This window comes from Zosterops lateralis (genome assembly GCF_965231275.1).
Source record: "Zosterops lateralis genome assembly, chromosome: 14".
Classification (NCBI taxonomy): domain Eukaryota; kingdom Metazoa; phylum Chordata; class Aves; order Passeriformes; family Zosteropidae; genus Zosterops; species Zosterops lateralis.
In genome coordinates this window covers 12,309,455-12,331,768 of record NC_139774.1, presented here as the reverse complement: position 1 = coordinate 12,331,768, position 22,314 = coordinate 12,309,455, and the positions used below count along the sequence as shown (strand labels likewise).

General features: G+C 45.8%; 1 protein-coding gene across 2 annotated transcripts in view; it reads left to right on the top strand.

Annotated features, from left to right (window-relative positions):
• Positions 1-2,814: 2,814 nt before the first annotated feature.
• The window catches only part of GLRA1 (glycine receptor alpha 1), a 38,406-nt gene continuing 18,906 nt past the window's right edge, over positions 2,815-22,314 (top strand). For both annotated transcript variants that reach the window (XM_083871486.1, XM_083871485.1), the window contains exons 1-2: positions 2,815-3,215; positions 18,298-18,428. In XM_083871486.1, the coding sequence (XP_083727612.1) occupies positions 3,160-3,215; positions 18,298-18,428 (187 nt within the window). In that variant the 5' untranslated portion in view covers positions 2,815-3,159. The remainder of the gene's footprint in view (positions 3,216-18,297; positions 18,429-22,314) is intronic.

Genomic DNA, 22,314 nt, shown 5'->3' with positions numbered 1-22,314 from the left:
GCATCAGGAACTACAGAACACAGAAACTACAGATGGGCATCAGTGAGGCTGGTTTTGGAGACCATTCAACAGTAACAGCCAAGAAGACTCTTTATCCTATATACACACAGATTTATCTGCTTTTTTGATCTTAAGCACAGCCCTCCTGCTCCCCTGGACCAAGAGAATGCAAGGACAGCAAGTGGGGATGAGAGAAGACAAGCCCAGATACCTTTGGTGTAAAGATCAAACTTGCAAGCAAGGGAAATACCACAGGAGACATTCCTATCTCCTACAGAGTCCATTTCCATTTCTAAGGGAACAAGAAGGCTGACAGCCTCTACAATTAACCCACAGATGCCAAGAGATGATTCTGCTTCCCAGTAAAAAGAAACAGGGAAAGACCATTTCTTTCCTGCCGTGTGGGTCCTGTTAACACTCAGTCTGGAGCTCCTCCTCTGGTCTGTCAGCACACAGGGGCTGGAAAAGCACAGTGACAGAGGCTCATCCACGTGGGGATAAATGTCAGGAGAGAAGGGACAGCAAAGAGCCAGCAAGCAGCAGGCAGGAAATACTGCATGGAATCACGTCCCCAGGAATCTCCATGAGGTGAAATCAGAGCCTGTTATTAATCTATCCAGACACTGAGACCCAGGAGCTGGAGTAAATCCGATTAAATTCCCACTGTACCAGTGGCTAGAAGCCAAGCAGGTCTTTCTTTTCTTTTGTACGGTGACCCAAAGGATATTTCTCTCTGCTTCATTGCATAAACACACTGCTTTAAAATAAAACAAAACCAACAAATAAATAAATAAAAACAGGAAAAGGAAAAAAAAAAAAAAAAAAAAAAAAAAAAAAAAAAAAAAAAGCAGAAGATCAAAAACATCAGGTGAATTTTAGTATGGCAGTAAGGTCCTTAGAGATGCAACCCAAAGGGAGGAGAAAAACTTAGTTATTTCCTAGCCTGGAGTGCTGCAATAGTGGTGGAGAAGGCAGTCCTCCTCCACCCTTCAGCGTGGGATAGGAAGAGTCCTTGAACAGATTAAAGACAGCTAAACAGGGGTTAAAAGCAAATCTTTGCCGTGGGGAGTTTTGCAAAGCACAAGACAAGTAAACAAAACAGATCTTAAAGAAGAATAATCCCATTACAGCGGGACAATAGAGGAAAAAAATAATCCTGGATTATTTAGGAGAGTTAAGTTTTTCAATTCTCAGAAGTAGATGAGAAGCTGAGCTGAGTGACACAATGACAGAGTGACCAAGGAGCCCAATCCTCCCGCCCCAACCACCAGCTCAGTACCCTGCAAGCACAGCTGGAGCTGTGATAAGAAACTGCTGAATGCTCCTTACCTGCCCTGGCCTTGATGGCTCTGGTGTTTGTCAAAGCTTTTTGAAAAACCAAATGCAAAAGACAAAAAAAACCCCAAACAAACAAAAAGAAAAAAACAGCCAAAAAAAAAAAAAATCACCAAATCAAACAAAGAGAAAAAGGAAAAAAAAATCAAAGCTAAACAACAAAAGAAACACAACGCAGAGATGTTTCTTAAAAGCCAACAGCATCACATATCAGCTGCCAGCCAAGCAGATCTTCCAGGAGATGGAGATTTAAGGCACGTTTTGCTTGCCCTGTCAAGGGAGACGATTTCAGAGACTTCTTAAAAAGACAGCAATTCGGGTTAAAAAAATTTAAACAAACCAAAACGTATCAGCGCTTTAAAGGTTAACGGCCTCTGCTGAACAACATGCGTTTATCCAACCACATCCTAGAGTAGTTTTTTCAGCCCCGAGACCAATGAGCACAGCTAAGAGGAGGGCCTTGGAATGGTGGAGAGGCTGAGTTACCCCCTCCCCTCAGCCTTCCCTTTCTCCACCTCCCCCTCATTTTTTTTCCCTTCTTTTCTTTTTTTTTTTTTTTTTTTTTTTAGTTTAGTAAATTAATGCAGCAAGAAACTCTCAAGATCTGGCGAGTCCTAGCAAGGGAGAGAGGGGAGAGGGGAGATGAGATGCATTAGGAGGACACTGAGCCACTTTCTTTCCCAGCACAATGGAAGTGCTTCCCAAGAAACTTCCCCTTCGCTCCCCTCCACTCTAGCCCTGAGCGATGGGACACCTTCCCTACAGCAGCAATAACTTATTCGGGAGGAAAATAGCCCAGGAAGGAGGAATCAACAGCAGCCAAACGGCGGGCAGGAGAGCGACACAACCGGGACTGCAGCACGGCTCCACACTGACAAATTCCTGTGGATGTAATTAGGAAGACACGCCGGCCAGCAGCGGAGATTAAACCCTGGGTTGTTGAGGGTCGTCTTCCCCCCCGCTCCCACCTCACCGCCAGCACCCTGATGGCAAACCTACACCCGCTGCGTCCGCCCCTGTCGCCAGCCTGATGTCCGGAGCGACATCCCGCTGAAGGGAGGGTTCCGTGCGGGCAGCCCGGAGCCCCGGCCCCGAGCAGCACTGCAGTGGCGGCGCGGGGGGCCGGCGGAGGAGGGACGAGAGGAGACAGCGGCGGAGAGGAGCGGAGCTGTCCGCGGTGCTGAGCGGAGCTGTCCGCGGCGCCGAGCGGAGCTGTCCGCGGTGCTGAGCGGAGCTGTCCGCGGCGCCGAGCGGAGCTGTCCGCGGTGCTGAGCGGAGCTGCCCGCGGTGCTGAGCGGAGCTGTCCGCGGCGCCGAGCGGAGCTGCCCGCGGTGCTGAGCGGAGCTGTCCGCGGTGCTGAGCGGAGCTGTCCGCGGCGCCGAGCGGAGCTGCCCGCGGTGCTGAGCGGAGCTGTCCGCGGTGCTGAGCGGAGCTGTCCGCGGCGCCGAGCGGAGCTGCCCGCGGTGCTGAGCGGAGCTGTCCGCGGTGCTGAGCGGAGCTGCCCGCGGTGCCGAGCGGAGCTGTCCGCGGTGCCGAGCGGAGCTGTCCGCGGTGCTGAGCGGAGCTGTCCGCGGCGCCGAGCGGAGCTGCCCGCGGTGCTGAGCGGAGCTGCCCGCGGTGCTGAGCGGGGCGCGCCGGGCGCTGTCCGTGGTGCTGAGCACGGCTGCCCGCCCCGTGCCCCGGCCGTGCCGGGGTTGTTTTGCTCTCCCCACTGCTTCTCCCCAAGTGCCCGGGTACTTTATTGGCCAACCCCACCGGCCCACCCCTCACGGAGTACAAAAAAAAAAAAAAAAAAAGACAACAACAACAGCGAGAGCTGGAAAAATGTGCAACGTCAACGCGCTCGGAGTCTACGTGTGGGAGACGATCGTTTTCTTCAGGTAAGGCTGGGCTGGACGCGAGGAGCGCGGCCGGGCTGGGCACCCTGCACACCCCAGCTCGGGGCTGACGGCAGCTCTCCCCTGCCCCGAGCTGCCCTTTGCCTCCCCTCGCTGTCCCGGGCTTGCTCTTGCACTGCCCCGGGCTCGGGACGTTCCGCGGCTCGGGGAGTTACTCCGTTTAATTAGCACCGCAATCTCGCTAACCGCAGTGCTGAAAACACCGACCCCGGCTGCTTGCAAAGTGACAGCTAGTGGCGGCTGGCAATGCTGCACTTGAATTTGCCGGGGTAAATATTCCCACCTCGCCCCCTCCCCATCCTCAGACTGCAGGTGAGTTCCGTGGGATGCTGTCAGTGCCTCCCTCTGAGGGCTCACCCTCTGTCCTTAGCTGGTTGTGCTTAAAATCACCGAAAGCAAAGAGCTATCTCCTTCCTTCCCAACTTTTTTCCTTTCATGTTGTTTTGAATATTCTTTCTTTGCAGAATCTAAATGAAAGCCAAAGGGGATGGGGGAGCTTTTTCCAGTTGTGCCCATTATCCCCCAGCTGTATTTTGGCTCTGGTTTAGATGTGTTCAGTTTCTCACTAAGGCTGAGATAGAAGGAACAGCTTTAATCTTAAAGAATTGCATCTTGTCCATCTATCCTTCAGTGCTTTTATTAAATGGACAAAAAGATTGGATGGTAGAAGCTTCTATATTTCAATGAAAAATGCAGGCTGCTGTAGCAAGTGAGAGACACTAGATATAGGCAATTGGAGAAAATAACCCTGTTTCATGACCTGAACTTGCTCATCAGTCTCAGCCTTCAATTCAGTTGTGTGGCTCTTACTTCTGTGTTTAGTCAAAGTCTCATCTTGTACTTTAATGTGAAAACACAGACATCATTTGCATAAAATCATTGACATAATACTTATTATTTTATGAATTGCTGTAGCAGACCTGCGAATACTGGCCAGACTTTGAGCTTGCATTCTCTTTCCTTTTGTACACAGGAGTCTTTCTAGGTATAAGAAATGGAATACACCCACTTTTTCCTGTAATTCTACAGAAATTCAGAGACAGTAAGCTTGTGTCATGAACTCAAAGCAGTAAATGTTTATGTTAGGTGAAAGAAGAGTTCTAGAAATAACTAATATCGGCAGTCTCTGAGAAGCAGTGCCCAACAGCCAACACTTCAGAGCCATCCTTTCTCATCCTAGACACAAGTGTATTGCAGCCCTGCACGACACAGTGGGATGGGCTGACAGGGAGCAAATGGATGTGCAATAAACTCCTAGTTCAACAGTGGGGAAGTATTGGGTTAAAAAAACAAACAAGACTAAACAACACAAACACCAGGAAGCAAAATGAAAAACACACAACTGAAAAAGAAGGACTATTTCCAGGCTTGCATTTGCTATGTCGCTGGTACTGAAGCCTCTGTCTGGGTCTCCTCTGAAGTGCCAGAACAGTGAAATTGATGCACACTCGTCCTCAGATCCTGCTCACAATTGTGAGCACACCACACGTGTGAGCACCGACAGGTTCCCAGCACATCAATCACAGCCATGGGCATTCAAACCCTGGTAAACCAGTCACTTCAGATTCTAGTGTACACAGACATATGTGGTATTACATCATATTGCATCCAAAATGTATTTCTAGAACTTTAATTTCCCCAAAATCAACATTTAAGAATATTTGAAAATGTTTTCATTCAATTACAGAGAAAGGATGAAATCAAATTGGTTTATATACTGCAATCATTTTTGAAATACATTATAAAAAATACTCCACAAAAAAATCAGTAATTCCTGCTCAGAACTGACTATATGCAATGTTTTTATTTTTTTTTTTTTTCCTCCTTCTTTGTGTTATGTGTTCAGTTTATTACAGGCCAAAAATCTACCAGCCTTTCTAGTCTAGGAATAGCTTTGCTATTTCAGTTTCAGTAAGAGAAATTTATTAATTAACAGTCATTCATAAATTTAGTGTGCCAATTACTCCTGCACTCAGCCATACATGATGTTTAACAAACCCAAAGCTGATAATCCAATAATCCATAAGAGAAATATGCATTGCTTTGAATTACAAAGTGCACCATGCTTTATTGTCAGTCTGTCAAAAATATTCTGGAAAGAGAATCCATTATATGTTAGCACATATAATACACAAATATTTTAAAAAATAAATAAATCTAACATTCCAAGGAAAATTATATACAGCCAATATAGAAATTAAGGCTAGATTTATTGCTTAACAAAAATGTCCTCCACCAGCCTTTTAAAAAACAAGACCCCGTGGGAAAGAGTAACAGCTGGTGTGTGAATGCAAACATTATGGTATTGCCAATATAATATTTGTTTCTGTTCCAGTTGGGATGTTTTAGAAGGAATTTGTGATATGTGGCTTATTCTGACATGCCTTTCTTCATGGAAGAGCATTTCCCATCCTGCTACCTGCCTCTCAGACTGCAGTCACTTAGCTGTGACTCAGGCTTTTACTGGGAACCTGGGCAGAGGCAGGGATGGGAACTGGGTAGGGATGGGGGAGGAAGACAGTTTGTTTGACCAAGCTTTCCTTGCAGGTATCTAGGTAAAGCAAAGTGCTAGTTCTTTAAAATAAATTGGACAGTTTGGGGCAATATTGGACATCGGGATTTCCAGATGTCCTGCTAATATCTGTAGAGACATTTATAATCAATCATTCTCCCAAAGTCTAACTACACACCCTGAATGTTCAGTTGTGAATTCCCTCATGCAGAACAAAATGGTCCCTTATCCTGTGATGATCTTGCCTGGACTTTCTGTGGTACCATTAAATTTTAATAGCTGTAATGGTTCAGAAACCCCACTGTGTAAGCTGGAGGTAGGAATGTTCCTTATCAAATTAGGAGAGAAAAGATGCCCTAGAACTGACACCTTACCCAAATGGACACTGTCCTGTGAGGCTTTGAAAACCTCTGGGCCTGATTTTAGTCCTAATATCAGGAATCAGCAGCACAACTTTGTGACTCAAGATCAGGGCTGGCCCCTCATGAACAACAACCTGTCAGCTATCAGGAGTGATTCAAGGCAACTGCTCCAAGTGAGTCACAGGCTAAAAGTTGCTGCCAGCCTCAGTCCCTATTGGATTGCTCCAACTGGCGTGTTTATATTCCCTCCTGTCAGTAACAGAGCTCTTCATTGCCAGTTTTTAAAACAACAAGAAGGTGCCCCTGTGAACAGCCTCAAGTTTGTGGGGAGGGAAAAAAAAAAAAAAAAAACAACAAACATGAACAAACCTTCTCCTAAAACTCTCCTGGCAAGTAAACGGGATGGTTGGAGAGCTGCTGGTTTAATCTCCTTGAAAATACCACGAGAGAAAAGGCAGGGGAAGAATGAGAATAACCTGCATTCTAAGGCTCCTGCTATAGCTCTGCAGGGAGAGGTGACATTACAGAGTGAAATCCTAACCAGAGACTTCCAGAGCCACAAGATAAACAGTGTAACAGATATTCTCAATAGTCACAGATTATTTTCCCTGTGCTGACTGAAATCTACTAGAAGTTGTGCCTTATGACCTGTTGTGCCTCTGCAAGAGTCTCTCATTTCCATGAAATAAAAATGCTTTAGAAAAGTCTTGGACCAGATGGTTCTGAGGATACTCTTTAGCTGCTATGGTCTGCAACCTTTAATAACCCCATTAGAGACCCTGCTAAAAGGGTTACAGAGCCAAGGTTTTAAAATGCGATGATGTAGACAATTCTAGAAACCCTTATAAATCATTCTGTAAAGAAAGATTAATTTGGTGTCATTGCATGAAAAGCACAAAATTTCTGGGACCCTGCCTTCTGCAGGAACTTTGATCCATCCATCCTGACTCTTGCATTTAAGACAAATCAACACAAACTACACAAAACATTTTCTAACAGCCCAGTCTTAACCTTCTTCTCAGCCAAAGAGCTGCCTTAAACAACTCCAGACCTGCTCTGTGGATAGTTCAGAGCAAAAGACAGGCTCCACAAATGTCTGTGAAAAAACCCTCATATTCTTTCCCCCCCCAGCCTTAGGTTGGGTACAAAGAGCAGGAAAACCCTAAATAACCAACTTGCTTATCAAAACCACTGCAACGAATGTTGCAGTTTCTGAGGTGGACTAATAAAACACCCTTGGTCTCTGAGGCACTGATGCTGTGCAGATTTTAGGTAATGTGGGCTGGCAGTCCACCGTGGCTTGCTCTGAACATTACCCCAGAGTGCAGCAAACCCCACTGGCAGAACAGAGATTTATTTTTCAAATACCAGAGAGGAGCTGCTTCTGAAAATGAGATTGAGATGTGGAGGGAATGGTCAGACCCAGCCCTTACATGCAAAGGCACTACAGAAACTTCCTTCAAAAACAAGAATTTAGGCATGGGAATTCTCATTCTCCTTCTCCCGTAAGAGATTTTAGAGACCCTTAGGTATGGAGCAAGTCAGCAACCCTCTGCCTCAGAGTGCCCCAGGTTTAACAGCACAGCAAAAGGCTCAGGAATTCACTCTGCTGCTGACCAAGTGATTCCAGCCAGAAAGGAAACAAACAGCACAGGGCAGCTCCCCCTGGTCCTGGGCAAACACATCCCCTGTGAGCTGGAGAAATTCATCTCACCAAACCCTCATGAGCTGACCTGGATAGAAAAGGATCTCAACATCTGAATTAAGAAGTTAATCAACGTCCAAAATTAAATTACTTTATTATCCCAGCCCCGAGCAGCAATCATTCATCTGCAATAGGAAACCAGCTGACGGGCCTGTTCTCATTTCACACCAGCATGCAGGTTAAAAGGACTCTCCAAATTCCAGTGTCAAGAACAAGATGTCAGACCACCTAATGAACATAATTGCTATTTAGGTACTGATGAAAGACAAGGGTGTTAAAAAAGAAATCATGCTTTCAAAATCACACAAATTCACAACATTTAATTATGTTAAGTCACATCACCTATTCTCACTTGCTTATTTTCTATAACCTGGAGCTTTTCTGAGATCTCAAAGTGATCAATGTTAAGACAACAGATAGGCTGTTTACAAATTATGATTTCCATTTGATTTATTTGCCAGTATCAGCTCTCACTGTTGTGGCACATTAAATCAGAGTTTCACTATTTCCAGTAAATTACCCTTTTGCTCTCATTACCTGGCATGTTTCTACTGACCTTTATCTATCAGCAAGAGCACAAATCATTGGGTTTTTTATGAACTATGGTTTCACTTGTACACCTCATACCTTCCAAAAGAAAGGATTCATCATAAGCTTTCAAAAGCTAAAAATGTCATTCCAGCACACACTCCTCACCACAGTTTGATTCAATTTTTTGATGGATGAAGAAAGTCATTCCAAGAACTTTTGATAACTTTAGTTTGGGGGGGGAAAAAATCCAACCAAATGACAAAAACCCAAGCCAGCAACACACCAAAAGCCAACATCAGCTTGGGATACATGAAGCAAAAAGGAAGGAGTGAGAGAAGCAGGAATTCCTCCTCCATGGCACTGGAAGGATCATTAGCAGCCATGACCAGAAAACTCAACACCTGACTGTCTGGCTGCTGACTTCCAGACCTACTTGAACAGCCCAGGAAAGAGCAACTTTTGCACTGCACCCAGCTTAATAAACTATTGCTAATTCAACAGGTCAGTGCCCTTTAAAGAGACAAAAAAATTCAAGGATTTCTTTTCTCTCACCCTTCCCCCAAAGTATCCAAACCATTTACATTTGTGTTTACAAAGGCAGACAGAACTGAAGCCATTTCCCTCCAGAGGAGTTGGTTTGCATTGGGATTTCTTTGCCAAGATTGGTGCAAAATGTTACAGTTCCCTTCCCCTTTTGGGAAAGTGCTGATACAGTCCAGCTGATCTGGTGCTATCGATCACATACACACCCCAAGCTGCTCTTAAATCTCTCTGATGCTTCAAGAGACTAATGCACAAAAACTGAAGAAAATACAGAAATACAATATTCGTACTCCCTTCAGCAAGGCCACAGCCCAGAGGGGGCCTGTAGAGAGCAGAAATAGATGGAGGCAGCTGCACCCATTGCCCGCAGGAGCTGAGCTTTTCCCATTATGCAGACAATTAGTCCATCCATACAAGGCACCTGAGCTGCTGATTTGGGGACTGCACCACGTCTGGCTGTACAGGGGCACCATTGGCATCCTGTAAATACATCTCTGCTGGGTATGAGTGCCAGCAAGAAGAGCAGGAGAAATCTTAATTTACCAAGCCCTACAAAATTTAGATTTTTTGAGGAGAGCAAAACAAAAGAAAGCACTGAAGCACCCCTGCTTTCCTTTTGATTTCTCCTTCTTCACTCTTCCATGGAGGCTCACAACCTGCTAGGGAAAAAAAAATTAAAAAAGGAAGAAAAGGGAAAAAAAAAAAAAAAAAAAAAAATAGACAAAAACGCAAGTGCCTTAGCAGACAGCCAGGGAACCTTGTCGTGTTTATCAGTGCCTCATTGTGGGGTGGGAGAAGAGGGAACAGAGCACCAGGGGGTTGCCAAGCCCAGGAGTGTCGCATGGCTGGAACAGCAGGGCTTGCAGTGCCATCAATCATCCCCGGGCTGCCTTCAGAGCAGAGCTGCCGACAGCAGCTCCCCTCGCCCTGCCAGCGGCGCCTGCCACCACTCGCCCAGAATGCAAATCCCGTCCCCCGGCCCCGGCAGGGCCGGAGCAAACACACAAATCAATTAAACAGCAGCGCAAGTGGGATCGGGGGTGGATCTCGCCACTGCCACGCAGCAAAAGGCAGCTGAGCCAGGAATCCTGCAGGAAATCCAAACAAAATCATGGCTTGGTCACCTTTACTTGATTTCTTCTGATTTTGTTTTTATTCTTTTATTTCAGCTGATGCCAGTAAAAAGATGCATTGTATAAAGCCTCGAGCAGAGCCCCTTCCTCCCCTCGTTTATGGGGGAGTTACAAAACCTGAAAGCTTGCAAGGGCCAGCTGTTATCAGCACCCTTTATAAAAGCTCTAGCCCTAAATGTCCTTGCTGGTGCCCACGGCACCTGTGCAATGTTGGTTCAGTCCCCATTACAGCAGGATAACACCACAGGATAATACCACAGTTATTAGCTCAGTGAGGAGTGGAGAACCTCTGGCTTGCTGGGTGAGGGAACCTTTCCTTATAAGAATGTGAAGACAGGCTGTGGACAAAATAAGTGACTTTCTGAGGGGTATGTTTACAATCCTGTCTCCATTTGCTCCCAGTTCTTTCACCCTCTGGAAGAATTGCTGACCAGGGCAATAGTTGCTGGCACACCCACACACAACACAGAATTCTTCCCCCCACCAGGTCTCCCAAGATCTCATTTAGAACCCAAAATGTGTGTATCCCACCTCTGCCACCACCCCATGGGCCTGGGAATTGCAAGCATTGTCCAGCTTCCAGCCCCATCCATCACACCCTGACAGAGCTGTGGATTTTGAAACCATCTCCCTGCAGTGGGGCTGACAAAGCAGCAGCCTCATCAAACACAGCTTGCTCTCCCTGCACCAGGGCTGAAAAGGTGGAGTTTGGCTTCTTCAGTTCCCTGACAAAACAAAGTCAGAGGGCACTTGGAGTGAGAAGGAGAAAATCCCCCCTGGGCAGCAGACCCAGGGCTTTAGCCACACATTCCAGAAGTTACAGTTCATTACTGCTCAGGGATAAACTGATGAATTACACCAGGAATCACAGAAGGCACAGAGGGAACATTCAAATCCAGCAGCGTATTTGCATTGCAATGACAACAATCAATTCCATCAGAAAACATCAACATGAGCCCTCTCATCACACAGCTCCTTTTGCACAGCACAAAATTCATCAGACAGCCCCAGTTTTACCACAGGACCACAGTTTTGTACGTAGGTTACACAGGTTAGCTCAGGAGACATCTTCAAAGGATCTGCAGCAAAAAAAGTTCCCGTTTCAGAAGATAAAATCCACCACCACTCAGAACTACATGTCACATCTCTTAAAAGAATTCTATTTGTATCACTTCTGATTTAACAAAAAAGAAGTTACAACACCCTTGCCCGATCTTAATGAGCAGCATAAATCCTTAAACTAAAACTAATTTTTAAAAAGCTGCTGTAGTGAGCTATTTGAACTGCTGAAAACGCACCCCAGAGCTGCAGAGCTATAGATAGAAGAGCAGCCACGACTTCTCGTAATTCTCTGACACTTGTCTGGTCTGTGATCTAAAACCCTCTGACGTCAATTGAGGTTCCCATTGCAGCTCTCCATCCAAACACCAAATCAGGAGCATATCAGCAAAGAGAATATTCTTACCTAGATGATGAAGTTTCATCTTGTTAAGACGTTTTCCCCTCTTTATTTACTGCCTTCAGGAGGGCTGTTTATACACAGCTTTGAATATCTGACTAGCCCTCCTGACTTTAAAAGGAATATTCAGGGTGTGTGTGTGAAGCTACAGACACATGCTTTTGTCTTTGCAAAGATGTTTTCCCCTTTGTTTTTCAAGAAAAAAAACAAAAAGCAATTATGATTTTATTTTGTTCATAAGCCTCTCAGTATAGGCACAGGTAAGAGTCAATGCTGGTGTGTGCTGGATTTGTCTCACAAGTGCGTAAAACCTCAGCTTTGACTTCTCTGTTCTTTGAACTGTTTTCAAACCTATCTCAGAGGCTTAGGGTCATACATCACCAGAAAGTCACTGCATGGGCTCCAAGGGCTGTAGATGCTTCTGGAAGAGGGAATAGTTGAGAAAGTCACAAGAGACAATGTCTGTGGCTCAAAAATTAATTTAACAAACACTTTTTAGAATGCAATAAGCAAGAGTCACCACACAACAACAATCCTTGTGAGGAGCAGAGACCCAGCAGAAAACTGAACGTTATTCCCATATAATTTATTGGTCTCCCTGTGCTATTCCCAACTATATAAAACATGCAGATTTCTCCTCCCCCCCAGCCAATTGTGTAGTCATTTATTATTTTCTTACTGCTCCATCCAGGCAGCGTCAGCAAATGTTCCAAGTGCTGGTGTCTTTCCATAGAGTTAATCAGTGTAATTGGGATGGTTTATAGTTCTGGACAGAGTGTTTTGCCATATGGCAGAGGAGCCATGGGCTGCAGGAACGTGGCAGCAGAGCACAGAGACACCAGAATGCTGCAGTCTGAGGAGATTTTTCTCACTCCAGTAAAGTTGTTACAGCTTTCCCTGGATGGGAATGATCACAGAGGGTTAATTCCCTGAGGTTCATGAAAAAGTGCCTCCCAGCTCCTCTCCTCATGTACAGCCACAGGGACCAGTGACAGGATGGGTTGTGCAGGACCTTTGAGAGTGTTTTGGGATAGTTTGGGTTAAAACTTTAACTGATTACATCCTGTGACTACTGCAATGCAGCTACTTCTGGTGCAAGAGCTAGAACTGGTTTAAAGAGCTCACAGCAACAGAGCACAGCCTTCCAGGACAGAAACATTTAACAAGTCTACTCTTTCTTTCTTGTCCCCATCCTCCTGCCACTAATGGAGATAAATAATAGCTCATTGCCCATTTATTTCTCAGAGTGAAATCTCTCCACAGCTTCTCAATTTCTGTATTTCTCCAGTCTCACTGGACACATCTACTTTCCCATCCTGTTCCCATATTCAGGCCCTGCTCCCTGCCTCTCCTGCATAAACACTCAGCTGAATTAAGAAAACAACCATGTCCAAATTTCCTTCCCGCCTGTGAGAATTAACTTTAAAATTCACCCCTGAGTACACCCCACACACCAGCCAGCAGCTGAGCATGACCAAGGGATTGAGATCACTCCTGTTCAATCAGCACAACTGTAACACTCACAGCTCCTTCTACTCAGCACCAGGATAGGCCAAAAATTCAGCACTGGGGCTCTCTTCTTCCACACACCTCCACTATTCCATCTCCTTTCCACCTCTAATGCTGCAGACCAGAAATTCAGACAAGGTGATGGAGAAAAACAGGCAGGCAATGAGTTTCATCCTATTTAATTGAATTGCATATCAATATTGATTGTGCTATTAATTTTGATAGTAAATCTAATCATTAAAATAAAAAGTCTGCTTGCAGTCTCTGCCAAGCCTTCCCAGCAAGGGTCTGGCAGCATTCCCCTCCAGAAAACATGTTGGTATGCAGTCAGAAATAAATGTCTGGGTGCAGAGTTTAGGGCTGCCCCTTTTTATTTTTGCCAGGACAATCTGTTCTTCCTGCTGCAGAGGAGAAGAGAGAGACAGGCAGCCCCAGCGTCCTTTGAATCCAGGCTGGGCTCTGCTGAGCTCCAGGAGCTTCTCAGGGGCCTCTGTGCCCAGAAAGAGGATTCAGTAAGGGGAAGCAGAGTTCCCCTGGGCTGCACTTGTTCATCATGGACAGCACGATACCTTTCTGTGCTATCTGATGTTCTCTGTGCACCTCTCAGAGCCTGCTGGAGTCAATAAAACGAAGCTGATGAATTCTCCCATGTCCCCAAGCCCCAGCACAGCCCCAGCCTGGCTCTGGAGGTAATGGGGGAAGCAGTTATTCCCCACACCTCAGCCTGCCTCAGCCCTGATGGATATTTCCCTCCCCTGGGACATCTGCTGAAAGAACTTGTCACATTTGAAGGACAAATGTGTGAGGCAGCTCACCTGAATGCTATTCCCAGCACATCCCTGACAGGGCTTCTGGTTTGCTGTGTTTCAAAAATAAAAAGAAAAAACCCCAAACAAACCACTTCAGAAACCTTTGCTGAGGAGCACAGAACCAGGGTAGGGGGTGAGGTATCTTCTGTCTCCCCAGCCTGCAGAGGTCCCACTTCAGTGGCACCACTTTGCCTTCAGAGGCACCTGAGCCTTCCACACTTTGCAGAAAGATATTTCCTCTGTAAACACTTGTTTTGCAACAGTTTGTTTCTGCTGCCAGACATAATTTTTTACACTCAGAATTAATGATTAACAATTGAATTATTTGACAAGGGAATAGAGGCCCTGTGCTAATTAAATTCCTTCATCACTCCTCTTTGAAAAGAAAAAAAAAGAGAAGAAAAATATATTTCTCAGTATCAGCATTCAGCCAGAACAGGGCATTTTGTGATGTTGGACTTAATTAGATGGACAATCATGGCCACAGCCAAAAAAAAAAAAAAAAAAAAAAAAAAAAAAATAGAGAAAGTATGAAAATATTGCCCAAGGATCATGAAAATGGGAGGAGGAAGAGAAGGAAACAGCCAACTGGGGAGCCAGGAATCAAGTGAACAGACACAATCCAGACAGCAGAAGAGCCACTTTCTAAACCAAATAATTGTTTACAAGAATATATCATCTGTTTAGCTGAAACAAAAGGATGGAGACAGAATAAACAGTGCCTGTACAAGCTGAGAAAAACCAGCAATAGGTGTCCTGCAAAGCTTGAGTGCTCTGTTTTAAGCTCAGCAATCCTGAGCTGCTGGGCTGCTCATCTCCAGCACTTTCACATGCTGCTCGTGGGCTGGACCTCCCGGGGGCTCGCCGGTGTCTGCTTACACGCCAGCATTAATATCACCAAAGATTATACTAGTTCATCGACCCTTTGAAGAGATCCTTCCCATTGTAGCTGCTGTGATGATTGCCTGATGGCACTTTCTCAGCCAGATCCACTAGGGATTACAGCAGCATAAATAAGATAAGCCTCTGTCTGACTGCTATTAAAATGCTCCGAGATGCTGGGCTCAGACAACTCTTACACCAGTGCAAACTCCATCCTCCGTGGGTTTGTTACAGCCTCTGCCTCCCTTTGTTTATTCACAGAATAAATCTTCTCTCCCAGAAACACAACAACCCACACTAAATTTCCAATTCTCTTCCATTGCCAATAATTTTCAAATCACTTGGCAATTTCCCTCTCCCCGTCTCTGCCGAGCCAGGAGATGAACAGTCCTGAGGGACTTTCGAGGGTGTTCTGGAAGGACTGAGGGACGGAGAAAATCCCAGAAATCTCCAAAGGCAGCACATAAAGCACTAGTCCAGACACTCCTGGAAGGCAGAGGAAGCTGGCAGATTTTTTGGGTGCTGCCCTAACTAAGCTGCTATTGCAAAGCTCAGCTGTCATAACCAGAGTGAAGATTTTGGGGCTCTGTTAGAACCCGTCCACCTAAAGCAATGGGGTGGATCAGGCTCTCTGCAGCTCCCAGTGGTTTTTCCTGACATTGTTTCTAATATAGAGAGTAGACTCAGCTGCCTGCTTGTAGAAAGGCTTTGCTGCTCCCTATGCACTGCTTTCTTGCCTTTTCTTGTTACATCCAGGGGGAGTCGAGTTTTAGGAAAGCATCTCGTAACCAAACAGAAACTGGAGGGAACTCAGAACTCACCATTCCCACGTCAACACCAAGCAGCAGCCAGGCAGATTTTAAAACATGCATCAACACACGGAAACCTGGTGTGATGGTTTCAGCACATCCCCAAAGGTGCTCCCAGGGACTGGTCATAGGGATGGGCATGAAGCTGCAGAAAGCAGTGGGGCTGGGAGAGGGTGGTGCTCTCCCAGAGGTTTCTGAGCCTCAGTTATCCAAATATTTATTCCCCTGCAGGAAGCGAGCCCATCAAATTAATTTATTTGTAACTTTGATGCAGAAAGGACGAGAAAATGGCACCCAAGAAATACAGACTCACTCATTGGAAGTGGGGTGAATATATTGAGTAGAGGCTTTCACTCTGAATTTACAGGAAAGATGGGCACCGATTTCTGTGCTTTTCCACCTCATTTTTTAAAACAAATGCCAGGGGAATTGCAGTTTCTAATTATCTTTTTCCACTTAAAGATTATTAGATGCTTATTAGGTTTGTATTGCCTCTCCCCTCCCACACACATTTTCCATTTACATATACTTCATCCAGTCTACAGTTAATGAGAAGAAATCAGTGTATTGCACTGTCTGGCATCTTGCTGAAGTGGCAGAAGTCTTTGGTTACCAAGTCATTTGCTGCTTAATTGAAATCTTTTCTCTGGACTCATTGCCATGCAGACACTCCATTGGAATGCAGTAGTCAAGCCCAATATTGATTGTCCTCCCACTTCCAGCTTTCTTCTGCATTTGCAAATCAATTGCACCCTGTTGCTTTCCTTCTAAAAACAAATTAAATTTAAAAAGTCACCCATTCCACAACCCCGTCTACCCCTAAAACACATTGGTTCTGCTTTGCATATTTTCTTGGGGCAGAAATGGGGACAAGACAAGAAAGGGGACATGGTTGTAGCAAGACCAAGATCCACACCTTGTCAGGTCACCACCGAGAAAGAAGTGCACCAGCCTGTTCAGACATGGTCCAGTGTAGGGGTGGATTGGGAGTGCACAAAGGAGTGAATAAAATCCTGGTTTGGGGCTCTCTCACTGGAAGTGATCTGGAATTAATCTCTCCTCTTCACTGCAAATTAAACTATTTTTAACAGTTAAAAATCCAGCAATCAGAGAACTCTGTTGCAACTTGCAAAAGGAGCCAGACTGCAGTTGTGAGTTTGCAGGATTGAAAACCAAGACTTGGCAAGCCATTGCTGCTGACACTAGAAAAGAAAGTCAATGCAATGCAGGTTACCAGACTCCTGATTTTGAAATTATCCACCCAAGCACTGTTGAAACTCATTTGATTTTTTAAAAAAGTTCTGAGGAATCAAATGGTGCAAAATGCTCTTATCAAGACTTTGTCAAGATAACATGTCTCTTTGGGGTTTCAGCTCAAACTTGCATTGGAAGAGCTCATCTTAAGGGGTGGAATCACGTTAATGCCCTGCATAGTTACAGTCCTAAATTCTTCCCAAAAGATCTTGTGTCAGTACATAGCACTACTCCTGCAGGTTTGACAGCTGCAGAACTTCCCGAGGTGAGGCCCTCACTGTTAGAGGGCTCTGGTGTCATTTGTGAGGACATGAGTAGCCAAATAGCTCGTGCCTGTTGTAAACACCCTTAGACTTCCCAGCTGCTCTGTCAGGGGCTCCTCACCGTTCCCACTCAGCCTTTGTACTTAAAAAAATTCAAGAGTTTTGCAGAGTGTGAAGGAATGGCCTCACTTCCTCCTGAGCCCCTTCCTTTGGCTCATTGTACATTTTGCATTGCAATGCTGCCTGCGGGCTTTACCCAGCACCAGGCACCTGAACCCACAGGCTCACCCTGAGCACACGGCATAGGTGATTTGGGGGATTTTCTGGATAATCTAGGCAATTTTACTCAACACCTGCAGCCTGGGAACAGACTAGTGTTCAAGTAGAAACCGTACAAGCAGAGGGATGGTACTGAATAGTGTCTGTTCCTGTCTAGGAAGTCAAACCTTCCTGTAAAGCTGAGAATGAGCACCTAATACCAAGGGTCACCTGCTCCTGTGTGATGACAGCAACAGACTTTCTAAGCCCAAATCATCACCCTGCAGATCTTGCAGATTCCCATCCATATTGCCAGCCACAGGTTTCTGACTTCTGCAGATAAATTTGTGATTTCACTCTCTCTGCTCCAGAGTCCATACAGGTCCCAGAAAGATTCCATTTCCTTTCATCTTCAACCCAACATGAGTAAAATTTCAGCATCACACTCCAAACACTCCAGTTCTGTGCTGAACTCAGACCCTGCATTGCAGGTACCAATAGCAAAGGCTGGGCTGATCAGCAAAACCTCCCCTCTCCCCTCCAGCCCCAAAGGCTCTGCACGAGCTGTGCCATCATGTGGTGCACATTTAAACCTCCAACTCCAGATTTCTCTGATCCTACCTGCCTTTTGGAAAATCACATCGTCAGAGTACTGAATATGCTCCTTGCTATTTGCCCTGTAATTAAGCAGTAATTGCTGCCCAAGGCTAATCTCAGAGTGTATTTTACCTGTGGAGCTCAGCGCCAGAGTTCACATTTGTAATTTAGTGGCACACCAAGAAGCTATACCTAAACTCACAAAAGGATTTTCACTGCTCATCATCTCTCTTCTACTCTGGTGGCAGCTGGGATTCTGTATTTGGAGATGTTTGGGCTGGGCAAACAAATTAGCTGAGACCAGCCTCATTAGGAATTCACATGGGTACCCATCCTGCCTCAGCAGGAATAAGATGCTGACTGCTCTGTTTCTGGACCCCAAGCCCTCCCCAGCATGGGAGACACACTGAAACCTCCTCTTTATTTCTCCTTGCACAGCCTGGCAGCCTCCAAGGAAGCTGAAGCAGCAGCTCGATCTGCCCCCAAACCCATGTCTCCTTCTGACTTCTTGGATAAGCTGATGGGGCGAACTTCAGGATACGATGCCAGGATCAGACCAAATTTTAAAGGTATGCAAAAAGACCAGCTTTTTTTTTTTTTTTTTTTTTTTTTTTTTTTTTTTTTTTTTTTTTTGGGACTGAAAACTTAATGGAATCCTCATTAATATCTTCCTAATGCTATAGGAAATGTGAGTATTTATGTTCTTACAAAGTATGTACTATAATGATACTCGGCACACGGATCCTTGTAGATGTCTGGGAAAAACATCAACAAATGTCTGCTCAGAGTGGAAACAACCTTGTAAGAATTTCACATGCCATAAATATAGGCCCCCCCAATCCCTGCTCCAATATAGGGATCAAGGACCCTCTGAAACCAAGCAGGGACTGGCAGGGAGCTGAACATATTTAGAGGTTATGATAAAATCCCCAACTTTCCTTTCCCCTGAAGTCGCTGCCCACAGCACCTATGGCAGGAAATGTCCCCCCCTTACAGCCACTGCAGCCAAAGCAGCCTCTCCCATCAGCTCCAAAGAAATTCCACGAGATGTCAGGGGCAGCCTGAACCCATCCCTGTCCCCCACAGTAAAGGGGCTCTTAAGCCCAACACTGCTCTATTTTTCCCCACCCAGTTTTCCAGCCTACCCCATATTCCATGGCAGCCAAGCAGCACTGAATCAAGCCCTGGCAGAGCAACAAAAAGGGATTTCCCTTTTCTCCTCAAAACACCTCTTCTAGCAAGTGAGCTGTGGGGTTTTGTGATGGGGATTTTGGATGGCTTTTCCAGCCTGGTCTGATGGAAAATGTCCTTGCACATGGCAGAGAAGATGGAACTAGAGGGTCTCTAAGACCCTTCCCATTCAAACCATTCTATGATTTTTTTGTTTTTCTCTCTTTTTAACTGAGCTCATTTTCCCAAATCCCGCCCAGAGATAAAGCAAGGCCTGCCCCTCTCAGCCATTTCCAAAGCTCTATTTTGTTCACTTCTTTTGTTTCCTGCAACCAGTTCTCTCTCCCCTGGAGCCACTGGCAGGGCTGACAGGACTCCCAGGGCCCATTAATCACTGGTGACAGCACCTGGCACCCAGCTTTGAACAATAAACTCTGTGCTGGGCTTTTAAACCCCAAGAAAGGTGGGAATCCTGTGTCCCAGTAACCAGCCAGTCAACAGAGGACACTGCTCTTCTTATCCAAATACCAAGGAGTTAAAATACCACCGTGTAAACCTGCATACCTTTAAATTATGCACATTCACAAATTAAACTTTAATATTTAATGAAATGTATACATCCACTTCCTGCTGAAGGCAGCTGTATTGCATTTTTATTTGAGATAATTTAATTTCAGTTTTATTTCAATGAACTACACCTTCCCCTCAGGGCAGTTTTGCTGGCTTAGCCTCCCACACATAAATCAGGCTCCAATTTATATGGGAAGCATAGGAGATGTTTCACAAAGCTTGGGGTTGTAGCTCTCAAAGCACATCATTTAAATTAACTGCAGTAACTCATAAGGACGTTTTAATTGCTTAGATCTAAATGCAAATAATACCGAAGATCCATATCAGATTGATTTTTGGGGAGGGGAAGATTAACAAAAAGAAGATTGCAGCTTTTCTGTAAATGCTGTAAAGTCTGGACTTAGCTGTAGATTCACATTCTGAGAACAAATAAGTAGGATTTGGGTTTTGATTTAATTTGGAGGATGAAGTCAGGAACTCGAGCGGGGACAGAGAGGAACCTGACAGGCTTTGGGCAGGGGACCTCTCACCCAGGCTGTGCCCTTATCCCTGCTGCTGGAAAACTCCATTCCTTCACAGCTGCATCCCAGCACAGAAGAGGAATATTTCAGTGGCAGGCAGGGAATTTTCTAGAGCCTCTCACAGGCTAAAAAATACCAAAAATCCCCACCAAACCCTGCAGAAAGCTCATGGCTCACCAGACACACTGAGAAGAGCTCAGTGCCTCAACAAGAGCTGGGCTGCCCCAAGGAGCCTTCACATGCACAGGGCCAAACCCGCCCCACACCCAGGTTGATGTCAGCACTGGATCAGGGGATCCAAAATATTCCATACCTGTCAGAGTCACAAGTGTGTGCAGTCATCCAGGAGATCAGCTCAGTGTGTCCCTTGGGGAGGGGAATCACATGTTCAAGGACCTTTTATGTGGTTCATGAATGGATCCAGAACAGGAAAACAATGCCCTTGAGCTCAACAGAAGGGATTAAACTAGTTCTAAAGCCTGATAACTGTGTGCTTTCAGCTTATGGATAAACTTCTGGATAAGAGGGGCTGGTGAAGGCTGGGCGAGGAAGAAAAGATATAATTTTTGTGTCTGATAGCTCAGCCCATGCCAATGTTTAACAGTCTGGAGAAAGCTGCACAGACTGAACAGTGTGAGATGCTGCTGAGCTGGCAGTGCCTGTCTGGGGGCTGGTTACACAGCAGCCTGTTCAGATTGCCTGGGACTCACACCAAGAAAACCCCAGCAGAGAACATCACTGCAGGGGACAGGCACAAACTTTCAGAGCAGGCCAAAGCAGGAGAGGAGGAAAGAGAAATGAAAAGGAGAAAACCAAGCTCCAAATGTTCCTCAGTAATCAGGAAAATCCATTAATTTCCACACAGGAGGAAGTTTGCACTGATTAGAGGCACAAGGCTCTCGTTAAAGCCATTCCTCTCCCCCCAGTATTTCGTGCTGCAGCAACTGCCTGACTGCAGATGTGACCTTAACAGGAACATCACTCCCCCAGCAGGCTGAGCCACCAGGCAGTGTTTGAAATGCAGACACCATCCCTTACTCCATAAAACATGGGGGAATAATCTGAAAATCCACAGTCTCCACTTTCACAGACCTTATCTTCCCAGAAGCTCCTGTCATGGGGATGATAAGAGATTAACTCTGGTGTAAAAGGGGACCTTGGTCCCCGGGGCAGTGTCTGCTCTCTGCCTGGGCTGCCTTTGCCCACCACATCCTGGGCAGTGCCCACAGCTGCTTTTGGCAGCCCCCAGAGCAGAGACCCCTTTTTCTTTAACCTACTACAAAAAAATTCTCTCATTATGTGTGGGCAAACATCAGGTTTACCAGGTATGTCCTGGTTCCAAAGTATTCCCCAGCTTTTTGCTTTGTGCTGAACTGCAGCTCTTGGCGTCTCCCTCTGTGTAAATGCAGTATTTCCACCTCAGATTTTCCAGGCAATGATGTGAAACTCTTCCAGTCACACCTTTGGGCACCAGTACCACACAAACAGACTGACCCCCATGCCCCCAAACCACAATCTTTTCATCCCTTAACCCTCACTCCTTTCCTTTGGTGACCCCTTAACTTCTCCAGTATTAGCAGGGTGAGCAAAGCTTTGTTCTGAAAGCAAATCAAGCCCAGGAGAGGCCCAGCCCAGACACCAGGATTACCTTCTGCCCAAACAGGACAGCCAGAGAATTCCTGCTGGCTCCTACCCACCTTTGAGCCCTAACAGACACAGACTGGGTCAGGATCATCACCTGGGCTTTGGGGTTTACAGGCAATTCTGCTTGGAAACACCAACAAAAGATACACAGCTACTGTAACATCTGAAAAGGAGATCTCAGGGCATTGGAAGGGTCTTTGGGATTTACTCTGCTGTGCAGCCAGGCCCTCCCTGCTGTTTGAGGATGCAGAGGGTCAGCAGGCAGTGTCAGCTCCCCAACACCACCATCATCATGTGGGGTATTTGCTGCTTGAGCCAGCCTGATCCCTACAGCTGTACTGCCTTTGATGGGAGCACATCACCCTAGCCCAGGAACAGTGAGTATTTCACAGGTATAGCTCTGAACAAAAGTCAGTTGTCTCTCAGCTCCTTTCTGGGGTACTTTGCTGTCACGTTCAAGGTGAGATTGCCACCCATATAGCCAGGTGAGGATACCTAGAGTCCATCCTGGCTGGCTCTGATCAATTCCTGTTCATCTGCACAGTTCTCA